The sequence below is a fragment of the Molothrus aeneus genome, chromosome 1 (genome assembly GCF_037042795.1).
Source record: "Molothrus aeneus isolate 106 chromosome 1, BPBGC_Maene_1.0, whole genome shotgun sequence".
In the NCBI taxonomy this organism is placed as follows: domain Eukaryota; kingdom Metazoa; phylum Chordata; class Aves; order Passeriformes; family Icteridae; genus Molothrus; species Molothrus aeneus.
The window spans coordinates 149,675,666-149,695,095 of NC_089646.1; the positions used below are offsets into that span (position 1 = coordinate 149,675,666).

Below are 19,430 nucleotides of genomic sequence, written 5' to 3' on the forward strand. Positions count from 1 at the left end.
CCAAGGGATGGAGCAACAACTGGGGACTTGTTTGAGTTAGGTCCTCACCTTATTGCTTAAAACTAGCAAATATTATAGTTCTTGGTCATGTCAATGTGGAAATCGCGTGACTGTAAATCACAAACCCCATCACTAGTTTTTAACAGGGTCAGTGGTATCTCAGTCCTTCAGCCCTGAGCCCCTCAACCCCTCAGCTCTCAGTCCCTCAACTCTGAGCCCTTCAGCCCAGAGCCCTTCAGCCCAGAGCCCATCATCCTCCAACACTTCATCCTTCCAACTCTCAACTCCCAGCCCCTAAGCTCCCACCTCTTATCTTCAATCCCTCAATCCTGAGCCCTCAACACCTCAGACCGGAGCACCGCAGCTCCCGGCCCTCCGCCCCCTCAGCGCACTCACCCCGAAGCCCCGCCCCCTCCCGGCCCACCGCACGTCCTAGCATTCTGATTGGTCACAGCTACTTAGAGTGACAGGGAAACAGCCAATCAACGTGCGCAGAGTAGCGACCGGCGGGGAGGGTTCCTGTGTGCGGCGTTGGCGCTCCTCCCCACCCCGCGGGGCGGGCCCGGGCGGTGCTGAGGGCGGGAAGGCGCCGCTGTCCCGAGGGAAGGAGCCGCTGCCCTCAGGGAAGGAGCCGCCCTGTCCCGGCTGTGCCATGGAGGACGTGCTGCCCTCGGGCCTGCTGGAGATCTGTCTGCTGGTCGGGGCGCCCACAGAGCGGGTGCGGGCGCTGCTCCAGGTGAGCGGGGTTCGGGCGGGCGATGCCAGTGCGGGAGGCTGGGTTTGTCAGCGCGTGGAGCTGAAATGTCCCCACAGAAAGTTGTTTTGACAGGCAAAGGTCAGCAAAACAGAGAGAATTTGGTAGCGGTGTGAGGTAGCTGCACTTTCCCAAAGGTCTGAGTTTAGATGGACAACTCACTGTAGGTTTATTTAAGCAGGGACAGCAAAACGCTTAACGATGCGTTCTTTACTGGGTGTTACTGCACGACCTGGCTCCGCTGGAGAGAAAAGCAAAAGAATAAAGACTGGTCACTCTTATCCTCAGGAAAACACCAGAGCTAAATCCCCGTGAGCTCAAATGCTCTGAGTTTGGCGTAACCTGAACCACTTGGATACGGCAGGAACTGGTGGGTCGGTTACTGCTTTGAATATGTGGTTTATAATTTGTTTATAATTTTCGCATGTGGCCTCACAATGACAGCCCTCTCCTCCTGGATCTGCTCTGTTCAAGTGTGCTGATGGGTTTGTTCTGTACCTACGAGCTGCCCCACTGTGGGAAGAGCAGTTGTGCCAGCACGTGGAAAAAAAGGCCAGACAGCTCCCAGGGATCTCAGTTGCTCTGCTTGAACTTGAATTTGATTGTGCTCTAATAGCATTAGATAAAGAAGTCTTTGTTGGGCTTGTTCACTCGCTCAGGAGACGCTCAGGAGACGGCTTTTGCTGATGTCAGCTTCTTAAGTGATAACAGCCAAGCAGAGGTTCACACTCCAGGATCTCATTCATGTGTACTTCAGAAGGGGAAAATAGTTCCTAAATGTCAGCACCAGACTTTTGAAATATGTGTGTACATGGTGTTTTATCAGAAGCATGAGAAGTGAACCCAAAGGAAAGAGAATTTCTTATTCTTTCCAGTTTGCTTAGTTCTCACTGCTTTCTGAAAAAAACCCCTGTGGAACAACAAATAAGAAATTTGCTACAGAAAGCAGAAGCCATTCTGATATTCTGATCATACTGCAGGTTCTGAATTGTTTCTTTGCTCAAGATACAAAAAGGTATCAGAAAACAAAGTAGTCCCTTCTTTTGTCAATATGAACTTCAGTAAAGTCCCTGCAAACTGTTGCATCACAGGGTTTCCAGTCACTGTCTTAGGGAAAGCTTACAGATTTACTCCACTTCCTTTTCTTTCTGCAGCACTATCTATATGAGGAGAGGGGAATATGTTTTTATGGCTGATTTTAGTAATTGTAGAAAGAAAAGGCTTCACTGAGCGAAGATGACATTCCAAATGAAAGTAGTGGATCTCTGATGATATTTACAGATTTACAGTGGGTAAAAATCCTGATAGTCCTTCAAATCGTGGTGTTCACAGTGTGTTGGTGCATTCTTAGCTGTATTTAAACATGGAGTGATAAAGCAAATGAAGTCAGTGGGACAATGATATAACCCACCCCCAAAGTAAGAAGAGTTTTGTATGACTGACCTGTTGTCAATGGGGACTCCAGGAAAAAAAAAGTAGTTTTCCACTGAAGCTCCTGAAACAGAAATTTCTGGGCTGTCATCCATTGCTTATCCTTATTGCCAAGAAAATTGTCACTCTGAGATTTCAGTTTGAAAAGATCAAAGGCTGCTATTTTCAGCTAGAGATTTCTTTCTTAGCACTGGAAGTGTGTATTTTGTAAGAATGAAATGAGCAGAAGTGGTGCTTCTTTTCCCTAAGTTGTCTACAGCTATAAAGCTGGGTTTTGGCAAGTGTATGCAAGCTGTCTGTGACATGTCTCAGATCTTTGACAGGTTCCATCAGTGGGTTCTGTATCTGCCCAACACAGTCAGTGGTACAGAGCTGTCTCGTGCTCTCTGGCCCTGCTGATGCAGACAATTGCTCACCAAAACAATTTTTTTCTGCTTCTGTAATGCCTCCCTGGCTGTCAAGGTGCCTGAAAGAAATGAGGTGTGATCAGATTGAGCATCAGTCAGCAGTGTGTGCTTGTTGCAGTGAAAAGCAACTGGAAAAGCTCTAGAAGTGAAACCATGGGAACCCTGGGAATCACCAAAGCCAAGTGCAAGGTGCTGCCCCTAAGTCAAGGCAGTCCCTGCTATTGGTACAGACTGGGTGATGCAGGGAGCCCTGCCAAGGAGGACTTGGGAGTGCTGGTGGATGAGAGGCTGGATATGCCCTGGCCATGTGCATTTGCAGCCCAGAAAGCCAAACATGTCCTGGGCTGCATCCAAAGCAGAGTGGGCAGCAGGTGAGGGAGGAGATTCAACCCCTCTGCTCTACCTGGAGTGCTAATCCAGCTCTGGGGTCCTTAGCACAGGAAAGACATGGAACTCTTGGGATTGGGTCCAGAGGGCCAGAAGAATTATTAGAGGAGCACTTCTCATATGAGGAAAGACTGAGAGACTTGAGGCTGTTTGGCCTGGAGAAGAAAAGGCTCTGGGGTCACCTTATTGTGGATTTTCAGTACCTGAAGGGTCTCCAAGAGAGCTGGAGAGGGACTTCTGACAAGGGCATGGAGTGATAGAATGGGAGGAACAGCTGCAACTGACAGAGGGCAGGGTTAGATTAGACATTAGGGAGAATTTTACTGTGAGGGTAGTGAGGGACTGGCACAGGTTGGTCAGGGAAGCTGTGGGTTCACCATCCCTGGAAGTGTTCAAGGTCAAATTGGGTGGGGTTTTGGGTGGCTCTGTTTAGTGGAAGATGCCCCTGCCCATGGCAGGAGGATTCAAATGAGATGATAATTTAAGGTCCCTCCCAACCCAATCTGTTGTGTGATTGTCTGATAAGTAACTGTGTAATGGCCTGCATCATCAGGACTGTGGCTCACAGGCAAGGGGAAGGGATTATTGTTATTATTTTTATTACTCAAAACCCTTGAGTTCACATCTGGAATATTGTCCCACATTTGGGTACCTTTATATTGGAGAGCTGCTGGCAAACAAGAGTGAGACCAGAAGAAGCTGCACTGAGGGCTGGGGCGTAAGGGAGGGAGAATCTCCTTCCCAATGGACTTCTGAAGCTTGACTGGATGAAACCCAATGCAACCAGACCTAATGTCAGCTTTATCATTAGTTTGAGCAGAGTGTTGCAGAAGAATGTGCAGGGATCATCCTACAATTGTTCGGGTTGGAAGGGACCTTAAAGATCACCCAGTTCTGATGCCCCTGCCGTGGGGCAGGAACACCTTCCACTAAACCAGCTTGCTCAGAGCTCCATCCAGCCTGACTTTGGACACTTTCAGAGATGGAGCATCCACAGCTTCTCTGGGCAACCTGTTCCAGTGCCTCACCACCCTCACAGTAAAGAATTTCTTCCTAATATCTAATCTAAATATGCCCTCTGTTGGTTTAAAACCATTCCCTTTTGTCCTATTGCTACAACCTAATTGTCCTGCCCAATCTAATTTTTCTGAGGCTTCATACTTTCCCTGCCTAATTATTTGGTAAAGAAACCAGTTCTTTCATGGCAATCAAAGTGAAATTAACTTCTTCAACGATGGGAAGAGGAGAATGAGGTCAAGGAAACACCAGATAGCTGAAGTCATGCTCTGATTTGTGGTTTCAACACACTGCTGTCTGTGTCTAAATAGTGCAGTCATTGTAAAAGTCTGTCTTGTATCAGTGTCCTTTACAGCAGTGCTGTTACAGGAACACCCTCAAATGGGGATGGAGTAAAATCCCCCACTGCTGTTGGTAAGAATCTATGTATGATGCAAGGAGATTTGGTAGCAAGAAGCTACAAAAGGGAAGTATTTCAAAGTGAAGAAGTAACACTAGCAGCAGAAAAGATAAAATGTTCAAAGAATAGCAGAAACAAGTGAATATTGTTCTGTTGCTGCCTATTCACTATCCCTGAACTCAAGGAGTAAAAATGTGACTTTGGCCAAGACATTAATACGAGCTGACTCAAATGCTGCAGACTGTGTCTGTGGGTCAGTGACAGTGCTGACAGAGCTGTTCTGTGGGGGAAAATGGTGTTTCATGTCTCTGTAGTAGTTCAAGACATCAAGGATCTGCCATTTCAGGAGCTGTTAGGCTGTGAGGCCATTAAACTGCTGGCTGCCATCCAGCACTTTGGAGCACAGAGATGCCTCAGTGTAAGTCAGGGATTGCCCTGTCAAAGCAACTCTGTGTGAAAACCTCAGCAGGGCAAATCTGCCAAGTTGAAAATGCTGCTGCTGGAGTACTGTCTGTGTTTTTCTTGCACAACTGCCTCAGGGCTGAGCCTTAATTCTTAATTTCCTCCTGAAATGTTTAGCTGCATTAGTTGGAGGGTGATCATGGTGAATTTATCCGTGTTCCCAGTTTCTTCACTGCCTTTGTCAGCTGCCAACTAAGGAAATGACACTTGAAGTGTCACACTAGCATGAAAGGATGTGGCACTCAGTACCCCAATTCATGATGTGCTTTTCAAAGTCACTCCTATCTTTTGACTATCCTACTGGACACTTACCTGAACTTTTCTTTTTCACACCAGTTTACTTTTAGTTCAGGCTCTTTGTTCATTAAAAGTATGTTTTTCACTTCTTCCTTTAAGTGAAGTAGTTTCTTTAGAATATCCTATTATAATTACAGTTTAGTTTATGGAATTTAAGAGACCATAACTAATATGTGATGAAGCATTCCTTCACATTTTTCCTATGATGCTCAGATGTGGAAAAGAAAACTATTAGTGGACATACATGCTGGGATGTAAGAGCTGAGACTTCTGTCTCAAAACCTGGACAGTGGAACATTGGCAACAGAGCTTTCTATGTTGTAGCTTTTTTTTTTTTTTTTTGAAATGGGGAAATGATGGGTGAGGCCAGCTCTGGTTCTCAAGGAGCATCTTGCATCATATCTGGTGATAAAACCAGCATGTATGCTTCACCTCCTCTGACTTTGAAGATGTTTACAAAAAGTTAAAAACAAAACAACATTTTACCACAGTGGGGCTCGCCTTTCCTGTTTCCAAATATCCATTGGTTAAACAAAGCTTTTGCTTGTATTTTTAACCTTGCAGGAAGAATTAAAATTGCAATGAAGTAATTGGAAATGCAGCTACTTGGCTCAACTGTATGGTCAAGAATACAAAAAGTGCTCCCCAGTATGAGGAAATCTCTCTGATCACTTCCTGCACAGCTTTTCATTGCAGGGCAGTGAGGGCTTTCAGGCCAGTCACACTTTGCAAAGCTGCCTGTGCAAAATGTTGTAATTTCATAGGTGCTCTTGGGGTGCCTGTTCCACTGAGTGATCAGTATATGGAGGGATTCTCATGGCTTCAGTGTCTCAAAGTTGTATTTATTGCAGCAATGATTGTAGTTTTTAATTGTGCTTTGTTAATTGCCTTATAAAATTAAGCCTTGTCTTGTGAAAGTCTGTGTTTGTGTTGTTTAGAGTTTGTTGGGGTTTTTTTTGGGGAGTGCATTTGCTTTTGTTTTTGGTGCATGTTATTTGTTCTGAGTTGAAAAGAAGCTTTTCCTGAAGTCGAACAAAGACTTATCTAAGAGGCTCAGCTGTTTCTGTTTCTTTTCATTTATTTACTGCCTGTTGTTTTTTTTCTGTTGCCAGTGTTTATTTTAAATATAGTTTGATTATATCTTAACACTGAAAAGGAGGAAATATGGTATGTGATATCTGTTAGTTTCTTTGGCCAAAGGCGTAATACTGATATGGGACATTTTGAATGATGAAGGATTCCTCGCATTAACATGCATAAAACAACAACTTAAAAGAAAAAATCAATTATTTAGGGAGCAGAAAAATATATTTGAAACCCACAATTTTAAGGGTAAAAGAAAACCAAGATTAAAAATTATGAAAAAAAAAACCCCACCTATCAGGATGAGTGTCATCTTAGAATTTGTTTTGTTTGTTATTTTTTTTCTATAGGGCACTCAAAGAAAACTCAGAAATCCTCCTCCCCTTGATCCAGAAGTTCTTTCAGTATTTGTGCCTCCATTTATCAGCAGAGATGATGTTCAGATGATTCATGCTGGCAATAACTTGAATAAAAGCAAACGCCGCTCCTTCCGAAAGAAAAAAGACAGACCCAAGGTTGAAAATGTCAAGAGCCTCAACGGGGAGCAGAAAGCACCTGACACAGAAGATGTGACAGTTCCAAAGGACATTGATCTCATTGCTTTGCCACAGCTCTGCTTCCCAGGTACGTGAGGGTTCACACTTCTTGTGGAGAATTGTTTTAATGTAAATATTTCTTGACCCATAGTTCAGCCCTTATTTTTTAGCCCTTGTTGGTAAATCTTGCTTTGAGTGAAGTGCAAACATGCACACACTTGAAAAATTATTTTTCACCCCAAAATGGCTGAGTACTTTCTCACTTTTCATTTTGATATGCCTGAAGTAGTGAATATTTCCTCCAGGTTTAATTGGAGAAATTTTAATATGTGTGTCATTATTGCAGACCTTTTTAATATCTTGGGGAAAAAAGTGATTTAAACCCATTTCTTGTATTTTGCCTCTGAAAATGTAGAATAATTTCATTTTTGCTTCTTCAGTAATGTGCAGCTTACAACCTCTGTAACAACCCTTAGTTCAAATGGACTGTATATTACATTTTAATCCCTTAAAATGAAGCACTTCTCTTGAAATGAAGTGGCAATGTGCAGTATTTGTCATGAATTGTCTTTCACACTACTGTAGTAAAATATATAATTAAAAATATGGTTGCTGCCTTCATTTCAGGAGGACTTTATGTAACTTCTGAGTTAAAAGAGGACCACATCCATTTCCTGGTCTTCACTGATGTCTGTGGTAACAGAACATATGGAGTTGTTGCACAGTACTACCAGTCTATGCAAGTATGTGATTTAACTCATTCTTCTATTAAAACTTATTAAAAGATATAAAAGCAAAACACTTTGAAAATAATGTGAGGTTTAATTTATCAAATTAGTTAACAGGTGTGTTTTTATGTTAGGGGGAGCACAGGACAAATCATACTTTTATGGTGCCATTTTAAATGAAATACTTTGGAACAAATTTCATTAGGAAAAACAGCTATGGATTTCATTTAGGAGATTTGGATATTGAGGAGCAGACTTTGTCCCCTGGATGTTTTTTTGGTAAAGATTGTTCTTTCCAAGCAATGAAAGATGTTCTTTCTAAATAGATTTTGTGCTGAAATTCTTTTTAATACATGTTATTTAAGTCTTGTAGGCTGACATTTTTCTGAAGACCGAAAGGGAGATAGACTTCAAAATCCCTTTGAAATATAGAGGGAATAGGATATCACATCTCTAAGGTTCTCAAGAAAATATCAGCCATAAATTCATGATTAACATAAAGTCATTAATGTGCAGTTTTCTTGCAGGATGGCTCCTCCTCCTCCAATGGGCAGGGCCCTTGGGAATCTGCACAGACTGGGAAAGTGCCTGCCTGCTTTGTACCCTGTGCTGTTTGTGTTATATCCAGATACCCATATTTTAGTGCCCTCAAGGATTGCCTCTCTTGGTAAGATTTGCTCCCCTGTGTGTTTCTGCTGGAAATGACTGCAGTTTTTTAATACCTGAATTTGCTTGATGTGGCCAGGAGAGCTGTGTGATGCAGTGGTTGGTTTTATGTCAAGGTTTTGTGGGAGAGGAAAAGAAGAAATGCTATGTCAGTGTTGCCCAGACAGTAAGTGCAAATTCTGAATACTAAGGGTATTATGATGTTATCTTCATTTTCTTTGGGGATTTTTTGCTAATGTGTAGGGAATGGATATTTTACAGATATTATTGGCTTTTTTTGGAGTGGTTTTTTCCACTCTTATGAAAATTGCTTTCAAAGCACAAAAACCTTTTTGTAATGCACCAAATAAATGTCATAAGAACGTGAATATATGTATTAATAAGCAGTTAATGACACATTAGGGAAATAATCTAAGTCACTTGAGGAAGTAGAGTGGTTACTTGGATGTTGTAGAACTAGGAGAGAAATTCTTAGGATACACTGGTTAGAAACAGTCAAATACTCTGCAGTGTAGATTATGTAAAAGGTAAGTGAATATGGATCTGTCTTGTTATAAAGTAATTTCTCTTATTTTGAGGTTACTTTATTGTTAAATTGTTAAGATCTATTTGCATCTATTTTGGATTAAAACCTTCTCAGATCAGGGAATCTGCCTGGGTACATTGGCCATTACAGTGTGTCTTCACTTGCAGACCTGTTGTCCAAAGGTAGAAGAGGTTTTCTTCACTAAATTGCAGTCAAGCTTTCTGGACTCAGATCTGAATTCAGTTGCAGGTATTTGCTTCTTGTAGATAAGTTGAAAGATGTTGGGGTTCTAGGCTGGAGCTTGAGTGTTCCCCTGTGCTCTGATGATGCTCATATCCCGAGCAGATGAGCAGGGGAGCACTCCCTGGGTGCCAGCTGAGGTGCATCCCCAGCCCCTGACCTGGCTCCAGCCCAAATGAGAGCTGAGCACTCATTTCCCACCCCATGCACCTCTTTATCCCTGTGCTGTGCATTTGGATCTTCTTGGAGCACTGTCTGGCTCTCCCTGGGCTGCATGAAGAGAGCCCTGGAGGAGCAAAGCAGTGCCTTCCTCCTGGGCATCTTAGACATTGGCTCAAAAAGGCTGTGAGATCAGCAATGAGTCACTCTGGCAGCCCTTTTAAGGACGTGTACCTCTGCTCTGTCTGTTTAATGTGGAAAAGGCACTTCAACATAATGGAAACAGGGTGTGCACGGGTCAGTGGGAAATCAAAAGAAATGTTCAGTGAAATAAAAAGGAAATGTTTGTTTTCCTTTCTCCTTTCCTGCCCAGATCACTCCCCCCTCCCTTTATATTTAAGTGGATAACAATTTAAGTGGATTACATCAGCCCTTGGTATTGCAGGAACTGATTCAGTGCTGCCTTTTAGAAGTCTCAAATCTCAAGTTGCTGCTAATCTGCATATGGAACTCTTCCAGCTGTGACTACAGCTGTGGCTACTGTTTCCATCCAGCTTTTATAGTGGATTCCTGCTGCTTTTCTACTGTCAGCTCAGCCTGTGAGAGGGCTCACCTCACACCAGCTTTGCACTGTGTGGGAAATGGATTCAGTTTGACAGTTACATTGCTCATCAGTGGTTTATGTAGAATATTCATAAATGAGTAATTTCTTCTCTGAAGTGAGACATCTCTGAGCTGGGAGAAGCATTCAATTAGCAAATGGATTTTAAAAGAGCCCACTGAGGGAGAAGTGGGAAAATCTTCAGGACAGCCATGGAAAATTTCAGATGTTGTGAAAGTGTTTCTAGTCCTTGTATCTGTTTAGAGGAGACAGTAATCAGGTAGAATTAACCCCTAGATCTGATCCTGCCTCTGGGTGGGTATTTTAAACTTAATAACTATTTAAACATTATAATTAAACACCTCTGCCTTGATCATATATAGTAGGGTTTGGCACCTATTTAAAGCATTAATGTCCACAGATTTCTCTTTTGAGTCTGTACTGGTTTCTGAGAGGAGTTCAGTTGATCAGTACTGTACAATCTGAGCTTCAAGTGATTTGTAAATATGTGAATAATTATAGGGAAGTTCAACAGGACAGTAACCTTCCACGTTAGTCTTGTGTGTTGTCTTGGTCTTTTAACTGGGGAATTTTTCACACAGCTGCACAGCTCTTCCCCTTTTTGCTGTTGCATCTGTGAGATGGGAGTGTGTGTAACTGGAGGGGGGGTGAATGCCAGTGAGAGAGCTGAATTTGGTGTTGGCATTTCCCATGGTGCTGGAAACTCAACTCATTAGGTTTCCATTAAATTTTATTCTGTTTTTTAATTTCCTTTTTCTTGATAGTATGTAATGGCTCATTTCAGAATGTCTGCCCTTCTGATTTTGGTGCTTTGGGTTGTTTTTTTTTTTTAGAAAAAGTGTTTCACTGTGCCAGAGTACACTAGGGTGGAGGGGGGGGAAGGGGTGGAGAGGTACAGGTTTATCTTATTTTGCTTGTACTACTGAAATGATTCCATGTGGCATGAAACAGCTGCTGGGGTGTGTGGCTGTTCTGAATGCAACATAAACAATTGCAGCCAAGACCTCTATGAGATATTTTGAGTGTAGTGCCCTGTACAGTTGCAGATATTCTTGACTTTTTGGGACATTACAAAGCACTGACATTGTGTTTCTGTAAACCAGAGGGGAGTTACTGTGTGTCATCAGGTGACCAATGGGTTAATATCTAATCAAGTGTTTTTGTTGCTTGAATGCTACTCAGGTAGCAGTGCCTCTTATACTTTACAGATAATAACACTTTCAACAGCATACTTGTATCCTTGGTATGCTGCAGAGCTGTTCTGCAGGATGCTTCAACTGATTCATCATTCTCCAGGCAGGAGTTCTCAAAGCTCTTGCTGGTGGACCTCAAACCACCTATTTCTAGTGTGTAGCCCTTTCATTGTGATACCTAGTGCAAGAATGCTGTTGCTCCTGAAGATCTGATGTTCAAGTAGCATCTAAAGGGGTTCTGCTTCCATCCAGGATGATTTTTTGCAGCAAAAGGTTTCTTTTCCCTCCAGAATTCTGTGCACAGATTATTTTCTTCAGTACCTAAGTGCACAGAATTGCTTATAGGTGAGGTGGTATTTGTTTTCAGTCAGAACAATCATCAAAAGTATTTTTTAATGTAAATATTCTTAGATAAAATTCAGGTTCCTAAACCTTTTCAAGTGGCAGAGTAGAAATCATGACTGAAAACCGAACCAAGCTGAGATGCACAGGCAACATCAAACTATAAATTCAGGTAGGTGCTTTGAACTGCAAGGGAATCTGCAAGCTGTCATCATAGTAATGAAGGTCTGGGTATTCTGTGACATTAATTTTATAACTAATTTCCATAATTCTAGCACTCAGTGCTTCCAAATCCAGAACATTTTGTGTTGGGTGTGTCTGCCTTTCTCCAGAGCAAGCAGATGTGCACCTAAATGGTTTCACAGCACAGTGGCTGTTGGATTATTCTACATTTTTTGAAAAGGTTCAGTTTAACTTCAGAGGTTTTGGCACTTTGCACATGTGGTATTACTTCAGTCTGTTACACTGCATGAAAAGTGAAATATTCCTGGCAGTAATCTCCTGGATGAACTCCTGTCTTGGATGGATGAATAGGCTCCATTCAAACAGTAAATCTTCCAACCTGTGTATTCATCCTTTCAGCTGCCTTGAGAAAAGGTGGGAGTGTGCAAATAGCTGCCAGCACTGAGGCAGTACAAAGGGCCTATTCTGAGCTGCTCTTGCTTTCTGAAACACCTGTCTGTGGACAGTTAATAGCAGTAATGAAAGGTTCATAAACTCCTTAGCTCTCCACTTGAGTGTTTCAGAGATTACTTCATATATTTCTGCAGACGTTTGCAGTGCAGAGCTGTCAGCTGCTGTTAGGCTGCATTGATGGGGCACCATGTCCTGAACAGGGAGCTCTGTCCTCTCTCTACATCTGCTGCTTTCTCTGTCTTGTGTCTCTTGTCACATTTACTGTCTTGATAAGAGCTTTTTGTCCCAAAGGAAAGGAAAAAAAAGGCAGGTTTGCTTACTTTGTTTGGCCAAATCTGTGGCATCACTAATTGTGACAGAGTATTTATTTAAATGATTGGTTCAACTGTCTGATTTTCCTTGATAATTCTTAAATTCCCCTTTCTCTGCACCCCTGAAGAGCTGATGGACTTTTTAGGAATATTTAGGTAACAGCCCAGGGCTTTCTTCAAATAGGAAAATAGTGAATTTAAATATTTCATTTGAAAGGCCAGTAATATATGACAGAATGTATTTAGTTTTTTCTGAAATCTAAATGCTGTACACAAAAAGGGGGCTTGGATCCTTATATATCTCTTAACCTATTCAGTTGCTTCCTTCCTGAAGAGCAATTGTTCTTCTGCAGGAAACCAGTAAAGCTGCAAACTGAAGTAAAAACCTCCAGGGAGAAGATAACTGTATTCAGTTCCTGGTTTCTCTATATATAGATTTGCAGGCCTAGATTTCTGATTTTTTAAATATTTGGGGTTTTTCCTATAAACGTGCAAGGGAATCTTCTATTGAACAAAACACCCTTTGTGACCAAAAATACCTAACTTGCTAATTGTTACATTTCAGAAATGCTGTGGGACTTAGTAGTCTTCAGTCTTGATTGTGTGTATGTTTAAATGTAACAGAATTTATTTAGTGTAATATATAAACCGTGTGACCTTTGTTAGGATAATGCAGTTTAAAAACATTTAGCAGGTTTGCACAAATGTTCTTATTCTTTGTGTGGGCAGGAATGACAGCAAAGAGCAGTGTCCATACAGGCCTAAGCCTTATGCTAAATATGGCTCTTGCTTCACATTCCTCTGCAGTCAAGCTCAGATCTACAACCTCTCTTTTCCTCTGGTGCTGTTTTCCATCTCTGAGCTGGTGTCTGATGCTGGGGATGGAGGAGCACCAGGTGTTGCAGCTGTGGGTGTTGGTTCCTCAAGCAGTCTCTAGAAGACACTTGCTGTAGCTACACCTCATACATGGTTTCCTTTGGCCATCAAACCACTGTGCTGTGTCCCCTGATGGATATAATGCAGCAGTATTTTATGCATGGGAGTACAAAAATCTCTGCTTCTGACACAGAAGCATCATTAAAATTTAATGAAGCTGCTGAAGTATCTAATAAATTAGAAATTAATTAGCTGAAATAATAGCTTCATTACTCCTAATAATTTTTTTTAGATTATCAGCAGAAAGAGTTTTTTTGTGTTTGCATGTTACTATTGATAAGTAATTTCCTATCATTTAATTACAGCTTACTAGTGCAGCTACGACCTTTGAGGGATTTAGATGTCGAGGAGCACATAAAAGAATTTGCAGCAAAGCTGTTTTTAATCCCCAGCCCCCCACCAGGATCACTCCACTTGGTAATTATTCCTCCTAAATTTCATCATGATTTTAACATTATGTCTTCTAACATACTAAGATGCTGTTTTCAATGAACTGGGTGACATTCATGAGTGTCAGGTCAGAGATTACTTGGTGATGTGAAACTGATGTCAATACCTGTGCTTTAAAAATCAGGCTATGCATTATTAGTAGAGAAAATAACAGTGTGACCAGGGTTCAGGCTGGAGTGCTGGCATACCAGCCATGTTCTTTAGTTTTCAACACTCCTCTAGGAAGGTTTTGGCTCATGCCAGCTATTTGTGGTGTGAGATGATGCCTGGGCAGGTCTGGGAGCAGCAGAACAGTGTGCAGTGGATGAAATGTTGAGTTGGCTGCTGCCTGGATAAGAGCAAGCTGAGAGGGGAAACTCACATCAACATTTGTATTCAGTGCTGTGTATTTGTTCCTTTCTGACCCTTCCCAAGTCCAGCCAGATGTCAGCTGGGTCAGAGATTTCAGCACACACTCTGTTATCTACGGCAGTGGCTTCTAGGGAAGCAGAACTTCAGCCAAGGGCTCTTCCTTAGCTGCTTTCCTTGACCCTGGGATGAGGGGTTAGGAGGGGAGGAAAAATAGCATAGCTGGAAAATATCTGAGTGATTGGCTAAACCAGCTGTGAGTGCTGAAATGTGCAGCACGTGCAGGACCCGACCCCCAGAGATTTGAGCTGAAGTATCTGAAACTCTGAGAGACCTCATTCCTTTTGGCTTGTTTTATTTTCTTAGCATGACAACTTATGCTCACTTATTTTGTTCATATTTTTTTGCTGTTTCCTGTATGAATTTTATGAACAGTTTTGGTTTCCCAGTTGTATCTACAAATATATAATCAATTATTTTGTTACGCTTATAATAAAGCAAGTTTAATTCTGTTAAAAGACATTTTTTAAAAAAATGTACTGGCCAATCACTTTGTGAGAATGAGAGGAGACAAGTACATATTAATCTTTCAAACTACTCATTATGTCTTTTAATATTTCCCTCTCTTTTTATTTTACTTTTCTGCAGTATGCAAATACCTGTCTTTTTGCTCTCAATTAGAGTTCGTATTTTGTAGTTGGAATTAAAATCCTGAATTAAATGTGCTGTGGGAACATTTTCATTAAGGACTAAGCAGAAACCATCTGTTATTTCTGTTTCTATGTTACCTGTTATAATACAGGTATTTCACATGAAACCACTTCAAATAATAATTCCTTCACGAGAGGATCCAGACAGTCCAATTATTGACTTGGATCTCCATCTTCCATTGCTGTGTTTCAAGCCAGAGCAGGTGCTGCAGGTAAAATTAATTCATACTTTTAAATGTTTTAGAGATTGACAATATTGGTAATTTGTAGTTTAGGGAAAAAAATCAAGATGTTTATTTATTTATTTATACTCAAAAAACTTTATTAAACCCAGGAATTCAGAATAGTCTTAGTTCTGAATATTAGAGCTATGGCAAAATAAACTCTACTTCTTCATAAGATATTTTGTTATTGATGGACCTGATTAGATTAAAGGATATTACATTTCTTTGCCTGTGGTCTAGAGATAGGTGCTAAATTTCTTATGAATATATTTTAAAATGTAACTACCCAAGCCAATTGACAGATTTTGTTTTGAATTTTCACTACGTGCATTTCTACAAGATTTATAATAATTTTTTTCATGTTTAAAAAAGTGGCCTGTGGAAAGGATTGATGACAATTGGCACTCTCATACAAATAAGGTGTAAATGGTGTGGAAATACAAAATACAAAAAGCTATTTGCAAAGAATTTTTTTCATTGCTTCACAGAATCTTAAAATAATATTAGCTGGAGTGTTCTTTGTAGGTTTCCTGATCCAATTCCCTGCTCAAAGGCCACCTGTGAAGTTAAGTTAAGGTCATCAGTTTTATCTAAGCCACTTTCTCTAAGAAACCTCCTCAGTCATGAGAGTTGGCAGTTCGGCCTTATTTTTGGGGGGGTTTTGCCCAAACATGTATGATGTGAATAAAAGTATCTCAAATCCTAAATGGTGCTGCTGATGGATCTTGAAATGGACATTATTGCATTTTATAACTGTAAGTTAGCTACTAAGAATGAGAATTTTGATGTTGACTCTCACAAACAGATGAAATATTTGCATTTCTAATGTGTTCTAGATACCTCTTTGCAAACATTTAACATTCTGGCTTTGTTTCCAGATCATGACCTGTATTTTGACTGAGCAGAGAATCGTTTTCTTCTCTTCTGACTGGGCTCTGCTGACACTCATTGCTGAATGCTTTATGCTGTACCTTCACCCCCTTCAGTGGCAGCACACTTTTGTGCCCATCCTGTCCAGGCAAATGCTGGATTTTGTGATGGCTCCAACGTCTTTCCTCATGGGATGTCATATTGACCATTTTGATGAAGTGAGCACGGTATGTTTCACAGCATTACCACTCCTGATTTTTACTTGCAGTGCATTTGTCCCCTTCCATATTAGGGAATATTAGATTACTAGGAGTTTTATGTACTGGGATTAGCATCTGTTAAGGCAATTGCATTTATTTTTCTTGAATGTAGTTGTTTATTTATCCATACAATTTTCTACTTGTGGAAAAAATTTCAGTCCTTTTCTGACTTACTTCCTTGATTGAATTAATTGCCTGAGAAGTATGTAAATAAGAAGTAAATATTTTTGCAATAAATGTACAGTCATTCTATTTTTTTTTTTTTGTTAAAAGGAAGGTGAAGATTTAATTCTAATTAATATAGATAATGGAGATATTTCACATTCAAAAATGGTTGAAGAGGAACTTGAGATTCCAGATGTTCCAGCACAAGCAGCAGAAACTTTCATAAAAAGGTGACAAGATCTTGAAGATGTGTCTGTCTTAGTGCATTAACCATGCTTGATGCTCCAAGTTTTTTTATTTTGTATTCTTTATTATTATAATATTATTTCATTCATATTATTTCATTCATACCCCACTGTATTTTATAAAAGGGCAAATTGAAAATTTAAATAATTAGCACAGAAGTGGCTTTAAGCAGTCATAATCGCCAAATTATTTTGCAACAACTGGAATGCTTGTTTCTTTTTATTATTGATACAGATTATACTCTGAATTTTACAAAGATGACTGAGTGCACTGTGATTTAATTAAGTGAGGCTCCCCAATCTTGTTAGCCTGTCAGCACTTGTAAATCAATCTTGCACTTCTCTAGCTGTAAGATGCATGGGTCTAAATTACTTTTTTTTTTTTAAAGGTATGAAAAAATTGTTGATGTTAGGATGTAAGTTAATAGTTTTCTTCTGTGTGTAGAGTGGAGGGTCTGCAGCTGCACTTTGATCTGGAGCTCTGCCATCTCCGAGCCAGCACAGACCTTGGTGAGCTCCAAACCCGCAGGAGGGTTTGGCAGCAGAAACTGAACATGGATGTGCAGCAAACCATGTTGCAGTTAATTGTTAATATCTTCAGGTAAGTGGGTGTAATATTTTCTGTTGTGAGAGCATGTGGTACTGGTTAAGGCACATCAGTGAAAATATTCTCATTTTGTCTTATACTTTATAGATATTTTGTAGAGCTTAGGTTTTGTTAGGGAATATGAGAAGGCAGTCCTGTAGCCTGATGGAATAAAAGTCATTGATGTTTTGATGTATATATACATTGCTCAAATATCTTAGATAAAGAAAGCTCTTATGATTTTTAGCTTGTCTTTTGTAGGAAGATTTCAGGAAGAGAAGTGCAGTCCTTGGAGAAGCTTAGGGCCCAGCAGGGATATCAGTAAGTTTTGGTCCCTCTTGTTAGAGGCACATGAATGCAAACCAGGACAGGATAGAAGAGCTGAAAGCAGGAACAAGAGTTCAGAACACCTGGGTGTGTTTGGGCTGAGAATGGATGAGATACCTGAAGAATGCAACTCCTGAGAATGAAGGAGGAGCTGTTTAAGCTCAAGGGCAAAGTTTTGGCACAAGAAGGGACAATTGGCCTGGAGCTGGACTCAATGGTCCTTGTAGGTCCCTTCCTGCTCAGGGTATTCCATAATTCTATGGTAAGAAATGTGGGGTACTAGCTGTGTTTGGGACTGGCATTTTAACAATGATGTGGCCGCTTGCTGGATGTGGTTCTTCCCTTTGGATCAGCAGCTGAATTGCTCATGGGAATTCTCCTTGACACTTTAAGTCAGAAGGAGCTGGGTTAGAGTTCAAATACCAGGTATCTGTTATTGGATCAGCTTAAGGAGAGTTCCTGCAGGTGTCTGGACCCTCCAAGAAGGACAGTAGCTGCTGGGTGTGAGGAATAAAACAGCCTTTACAGATAGCTGATTATGGAAACTGAAATGCATTTATTTCCACAGTGGATTTTGTGGATTTCAGTGTTTGGCAACAGTAATTCCAGACAAAGATGAGGAGAAATGCATTTTTGCTCATAACAGCTTGAACTCTTTAATGCACTAAACATTTGGCTGAATAAAATGAACACATGCTTTGCTCTCTAAGAGATAATATGTATCACAAAGTGGTTGATTCTTTTACTTATTTTCTTCTTTCCTTCAAACTTTTTCTTTGTTCTTTTTTTCAGCCTTGTTTCTTCTATCTCCTAATTCTATCAGCATCCAAGAGTGAAGGAAAGTAACTTTCTGATGCACTTGTTCTATCTTCAGCAAAGCATTGTAGTAATTTTGTGTGTGTGTGAAGGTTCCCTGTTTAAAGCAGACAGTGCTAAATTATACAGAATTACATAGAACTATATACTTTCATTGACCATACCTTTTCCTGACCCCATTGGTTGGATAAACTTTAACAAGATGTACTAAGAACCCTGTTTTTCATGTGCCTGTTACAGATGCAATGTGATGGGACAATGTGAGGTCAGGTCATGTCTTTCAAATTGCCCATGATAGGTGCACTTGTCTTTTGTGTTCCAGTGGGTTGTGTGTGATTCAGGAACTGTGTATGTAAATGGAATTCCAGGATTGGAGCCTAAATCATGATTTACACAGATGCTCCTTCATGGCTTACTAAGTCTTACAGAGTGTATGTGAGTTTGGCAGCAGATAGACTACCTTACTTGTAAGAATTTGAATTCTTTTTTCTATGATTCAGTAACACAGACTTGTTCATTAAAACTGATTTTGCCTTCTAATCCTGCAGCACATTTTTATTTTGTCTTCTGATGCCACAGCATATTTCTAGTAGTACCAGTGGGCTGCTGCTATTTCAAAAGTATGACTTGCTTACAAATCTCCAAGCAGATTTATCTATTTATTTATTTGTGTCTCCAGGGAGGTAAAAGACCATCTAAATTATGAACACAGAGTGTTTAACAGTGAAGAATTTCTGAAAACAAGGGCAATAGGAGACCAGCCATTCTACAAAAAGGTAAATTAAGTGCTGTGAATATCTGCTATTAATAAATTTGTATTTTAGGATTAATGCCAATATCTGGAAATTTGAAGGTAACAAAGTAATAAATCCTACATGAGAAACAGTATTTGTTGGATAAAGCTTCCAATTGAATATTGTTGCTATGTGCAAACCTTCTTAAAAACAAACAGACTAAAAGGAAAATCTTAATATATCCTCAGGAGAGAAATTGATTGGAAATCTTTTGACCAGGATTTCAGATTAATAGAAATAATTAAAATATTTTCAGCAGCAATTTCTAATGCTATAAATGAAATGGTGACAATTTTATGAATTGAAATTTAATATTAGTTAAAAACTCAGATGTACATATTTAAGAAGAACTTTGAGCAGCTGACTCACTTAAATACCAAATAGCAAAGTAGCAGGTTTGCTTTCAAGTAAACCTTAGAAAATAACACACTATGGAGTAGTTACTAGTAGTGTCTGGAATTATATTAAAAAACCTCAAAAAATCCACTAGAACGGACTAAGA

At 40.3% G+C, this 19,430-nt stretch overlaps 1 protein-coding gene across 1 annotated transcript in view; it reads left to right on the forward strand.

Annotated features, from left to right (window-relative positions):
• The first annotated feature begins 652 nt into the window (after positions 1-652).
• Positions 653-19,430, forward strand: part of DENND3 (DENN domain containing 3) — a 31,910-nt gene continuing 13,132 nt past the window's right edge. Inside the window, exons 1-10 of the mRNA XM_066548526.1 lie at positions 653-736; positions 6,589-6,862; positions 7,402-7,517; positions 8,030-8,169; positions 13,439-13,550; positions 14,734-14,853; positions 15,744-15,962; positions 16,269-16,390; positions 16,851-17,006; positions 18,814-18,910. Coding sequence (XP_066404623.1) covers positions 653-736; positions 6,589-6,862; positions 7,402-7,517; positions 8,030-8,169; positions 13,439-13,550; positions 14,734-14,853; positions 15,744-15,962; positions 16,269-16,390; positions 16,851-17,006; positions 18,814-18,910 — 1,440 coding nt within the window. The remainder of the gene's footprint in view (positions 737-6,588; positions 6,863-7,401; positions 7,518-8,029; positions 8,170-13,438; positions 13,551-14,733; positions 14,854-15,743; positions 15,963-16,268; positions 16,391-16,850; positions 17,007-18,813; positions 18,911-19,430) is intronic.